General features: G+C 49.7%; 1 protein-coding gene across 1 annotated transcript; it reads left to right on the forward strand.

Moving 5' to 3' along the window:
• The first annotated feature begins 412 nt into the window (after positions 1-412).
• Fam181b (family with sequence similarity 181 member B) lies at positions 413-2,642 on the forward strand. Its single transcript, XM_074081816.1, has one exon. It carries the CDS (start codon positions 535-537, stop codon positions 1,786-1,788), a length of 1,254 nt encoding a protein of 417 aa, XP_073937917.1. The 5' UTR covers positions 413-534; the 3' UTR covers positions 1,789-2,642.
• The last annotated feature ends 2,499 nt before the right edge of the window (positions 2,643-5,141 follow it).

Raw genomic sequence — 5,141 nt, forward strand, 5'->3', positions numbered from 1 at the left:
AGTTCACAGGGCTGTTGGGTGAGGCTTAATTGAGATAATGTATGGGTAATGTCTGGCACAGGCAAGCATCCAGTAGCTGTGGCTATTACTGTTAACAGAGCTGGATCCGAAACCCACGCCTCTGTATCGCTGCCTTCTCTGCCTCAGGGACATCTCCCGCAGCATACAAGAGGTCGCTGGAATTTGAGGACAGGCCATCTTCTCCTTGATGGCTGAAGCTAGCCAAAAGAAATGCCCCGGGGCACAGGGAAAGGAAGGGGTTAAGGCTTGAGAAAGCCCAGAAAAGTAGACAAGCGACCCCCCCCATCCCCCCCGTCTCTCCGGGCCAAAGGAGCGCTAAGGAAGCCCCTCCCCTCTGCCACCGGGGCGGTCGCCTTGCGCTCCATCCCTCCGCCCCTCGCTTACAAGATCTAATGAGCTCCCCCGGGAGGCTGAGCAGCGAGCCGGGCCCGGAGCTAGGAGGCAGCGCCGCGCCTGGGCGGGAGCCGGCCGGGGGCTCACGGGCCGCTGTGCTGACCGCCCCGGAGCCGCGCGATGGCGGTGCAAGCGGCCCTGCTCAGCACGCACCCCTTCGTACCCTTCGGTTTCGGGGGTTCCCCGGACGGGCTGGGGAGCGCCTTTGGAGGCTTGGACAAGGGCTGTTGTTTTGAGGACGATGAGACTGGGGCGCCGACAGGCGCGCTGCTGTCGGGAGCCGAGGGTGGGGACGTGCGCGAGGCCACCCGCGACCTACTCAGCTTCATCGACTCGGCGTCCAGCAACATCAAGCTGGCGCTGGATAAGCCCGGCAAGTCCAAACGGAAGGTGAACCACCGCAAATACCTACAGAAGCAGATCAAGCGCTGCAGCGGCCTCATGGGCGCCGCGCCCCCGGGCCCGCCCTCACCCAGCGCGGCCGACACGCCCGCCAAGCGGCCTCCCGCCGCCCCCAGCTCTTCCACCGTCGCGGCCCCGGCCCACGGCAAGGCAGTCCCCCGGCGGGAGGCGTCGCAGGCCGCGGCGGCTGCCAGCCTGCAGAGCCGGAGCCTGGCAGCGCTTTTCGACTCGCTGCGCCACGTCCCCGGGGGCCCCGAGCCGGCGGGCGGGGCGGCGGCTTTGCCCGAGGCCGGGCTTAGTGGAGTGAGCGCAGGGGGCGCGGGCGGGGAATCAACAAGTCCCACGGGGGGCACGGCCGTCTCGAGCGCCAGGAAGGTCCCGTTGCGCGCCCGCAACCTGCCGCCGTCCTTCTTCACCGAGCCGTCCCGGGCGGGCAGCGGCGGGTGCGGGCCGTCGGGGCCCGGCGTGAGCTTGGGCGACCTGGAGAAAGGGGCGGAGGCCGTGGAGTTCTTCGAGTTGCTAGGGCCCGACTACGGCGCCGGCACCGAGGCCGGCGTCTTCCTCGCCGCCGAGCCTCTCGACGTGTTCCCCACCGGGGCTGCCGTTCTGCGGGGTCCCTTGGAGATGGAGCCCGGCCTCTTTGAATCGCAGCCGGCGATGGTGGGGAACCTACTGTATCCCGAGCCCTGGAGCAACAAGAAGTCGCCCCTAGCTGCCGCCCGTGGCGGCTTGACCTTGAACGAGCCCTTGCGCCCCCTGTACCCCGCCGCCGCAGACTCTCCTGGCGGGGAGGACGCGCCAGGCCACTTGGCCTCTTTTGCCCCCTTCTTTCCAGATTGCTCCCTGCCGCCGCCCCATCAGGTGCCCTACGACTACAGCGCGGGCTACAGCCGCACGGTTTACTCCAGCCTTTGGAGACAGGACGGGGTTTGGGAAGGGGCGCCAGGGGAGGAGGGGGCGCATCGGGACTGACTGCGAGGTACCTTTACCTCGCATTAAAACTGCTGTGGCGAGCGCCCTCCTCCGGGTTTCCTAAATTTGGAGAACGATGGGAAAATGCACATGGAGATGAAACGGGATTAAAAAAACCATTCAATTAATAAAAGAAACTTCAGAAAAAGAGGAAGAGTTAGGGTTTGTTATAATCACAGCCTCAAGTTTTTTTTTTCTTTTTTTAAGCCTTCGATTGATTTTTACTGGACCAGACGAGTCAAAACCAAACTCAAACAAAAAAACCCCAAGATGGGGTTTTGGGAATAATGGGGTGGGTATGGCAGAAGGGGCAAGTGGTGGTAGCCACCTGTCCCGTCAATGTATTTAGTGTAATTTTTCCTTCTAAACAGTGCCTGGTCCTCCCCTTGAATTCATTATGAATTAAAGTCTATATTGAAAAGAACGGACCGGAGATATGTTATTGATTTGAGTGTTTTCTTAGAGGCTAGTTTTTCGTGTGGCCTCTCAGCCTTGCTCGGTGGGAGTGTAAGTGAATCCACTGCTGGCCTTCCGAGTGCTGGTCCTTCGGTGTGATTTTCTGGTCTGTTTTTCTGCTCCCTCCTCCATCTCTTCGCTCTTTTATGTCTGCATTGTTTACTTCGCTTTCGTTTTCTGGCCTTTCATTGCGCTTTCTGTATTTCTGTTTGCTGTTCTTACAAATGTTTGAGGTAGGAGGAAAAATTGGCAAACCTGGGGTCCCATTTCCTCCCTTTCTTTTTCCGTTGTACCATCCATTTTGGAAGGGGGAAAAGGAGGCAAGTGGCAACTTCTTTACATGTAACTTCTTAGGGGTGGAGATGACAATGTTCCTCTACTTTCCAGTTCCTCACAGCTTGCTGTGTAGCTTGTTGGGTAACTCAAAAGTGAAATATACAAAATGCCTTGAGTGCCTGATTGTTTACGCAGGTATGTATATATATTTATACATAATATAAATACATAAATGGTTTCTATGCATGGAAGCGATTAGGATTGTGATTCCATTCTCTTTTTGGCCCATCTACTTGCCTCATGATTGCTTACAGACTGTGCAACTTTTCCATTTCTCCTCCAGTTCCTTCCCTGTAACCTTTGTCCCTTGGTCTCTGCCTCACTTTTTATACTGGTATTCTTCCTCACCATGACAAGGAATGAGGAGGGTGTGAAGTTTCCAAGGGAATCTCTCTATTCCTTGAATAACAAATTTGGAGGATGAAATCTGAAGAGAAGAGTCTTACTGTTGTCTGAGAGCATATGGGAAATCAGAGAAATATTTCAACCATCCACTAAGGTGACAGAGAATACAGGGCACCATTGGGGTTATTGGGGGACAGAGGAGGAAAGACTGCATAGGAAGTGAATAGATGGAGGGAAAAGCATAGGCTCCTCAGTACAGACCTACAGATGAAAATGCAAGAAGAGACCAACATTCAGGAAATATAGGGGCAATGTCTACTGATAATGCTACACACAGGAGAGCTGCTTTTGTTCAAGGTGGTCAAGATAGGTCTTAAGAATATATAGATGTGAGAAAATAAAAAACCCAGTGTTGTTGCAATAGATTTTAAAGACCAGGTCAATGTTTGTAAAAATCAAAAGTTTTGTGATATTTTCAGAAAGAGATTTGTTGGGAAAACAAGTGTGAATCAAGCAATAGTAGACACAACTTTAAATGCTGTCACTAAATCACTTTCTTCTGTGCAAAAACCTTTTCTTAAGAAAGCACCACAGGAAAAAGTGACAAATCTTCATAATGATGAAAGAACTTTTGCAACTCCAGAAACCTGGAATCTTAATTTCCTTCAAAGTGGTGAAAAGAGCTTAACTCCATTATGTTAATAGTATATTACTCAATAATCAATTTATCAAAAATTTCTTTATAATGAGTACAATCCAGGGTAGAATTTCACAGTAAGAAGACATTAATAGCTCTGGGACTATTTCTAAGTCTTTAGGGTCATGGTAATGTTTTCTTCTTACATTTTCTCTTCCTTCTTACCTAGTTTAGTGAGACAAGGTATTTCTTTCCCAGCACCTTGTTTGCTATGCCTTTCATTAAAAATAAAAATACCAACACTGTATGTTTCTTTGTGCAAGACAACAAGCTAAGCACCAACTCATTGAGCTTCTTACCAATCCCAGGAGCTAGGTTTTAAATAACTTTAAATAACTTATGGAAAGCAAGTAGTAGGTCCAGATCTGCATGTGTGCCAACACCAAGACCTCCTGCTGCTTGAGAGTTTCTGCTGTGATTTGTGTGTGTGTGTGTGTTTCTCAGTCCTCTGCACTATGCTGCTAGCTTCACTCAGCAAGCCTGACATTTTGGGCACTATAATTCTTAACGTTGGGAGCTTTCCTGTGCATGGTAGAGTGTTTATCCAATATCCCTGGCCTTTTCTCATTAGATGCCAGTAGCACTCCTGTAGTTGTGACAATCAAAAATATCCCCATTGCCACATATCCTTTGAGAGACAAAAAAATTACTACCCATCCAGAACCATTACACTAGACAAATATATTTCCAGTACCTTTGGGGTATCTGACACTTTCACATGCATTATATCATTTGGTTTTTATAGAGGTCTGTGTTTAGGTGTTGTTATTTGTTATGGTAAAAAATATGAAACACTGAGGGGAAAGACTAAATCTTTGAAATACTTTGCACCTCTGCTAATGCAGTTTTCCCATTGGCAAACTGGGTAACAATCCATCACAAAGGATTATTGTGAGGATTTGCATAGGGTGTACATAAATGCCTACCATCATGGAGGGGCCAGTACTTGCCACTCAAAACTTAGCCTTATGTCAAGGTGCTAACCCACCTTGTCATCCAGGATGCTAAGAATGTGTGTTGGACCCCTATGTAGCCCTCAAAGTTTCCTATCTCTGATTTTTCTCACCACATTGCCTTCCAGTCTGAAAATATTGATTGATTATGACACCTACTGTAGCACAGTAAGTAGTAAGTAGTGCTCATTAGTAATAGCCCTGCTAGGGCTGAACATGTTGACTCTTCTCCTGTGCCATTTTCTACTTGCTAGTATTTTCATCTCATATTTAGCCACATCATTATTCACGAAGAATTGTTTGTAACTGCAATGATAGGTATTTTTCAAGATCAAAAATATGACATGCTTTTAATTGCATGGCTAGAGAGGCTGGGGATCCTAGTCTGGTTGGTGATAGTAATTATACTTGTAAGGACACATAATCATTATTCCCTCATCAGCTGGGCATTCTTAGGTGCCTGGAATGTGTTTCAGTGTTGTCCTGCAACCTCTGAATGCTTCAAGCCTTTGCTCATCTCCATTCAAGCCTTCACTCTACTCCCTTCCCTGCCAGGTAGGTCCTGA

This window comes from Castor canadensis, chromosome 1 (assembly GCF_047511655.1).
Source record: "Castor canadensis chromosome 1, mCasCan1.hap1v2, whole genome shotgun sequence".
NCBI lineage: Eukaryota > Metazoa > Chordata > Mammalia > Rodentia > Castoridae > Castor > Castor canadensis.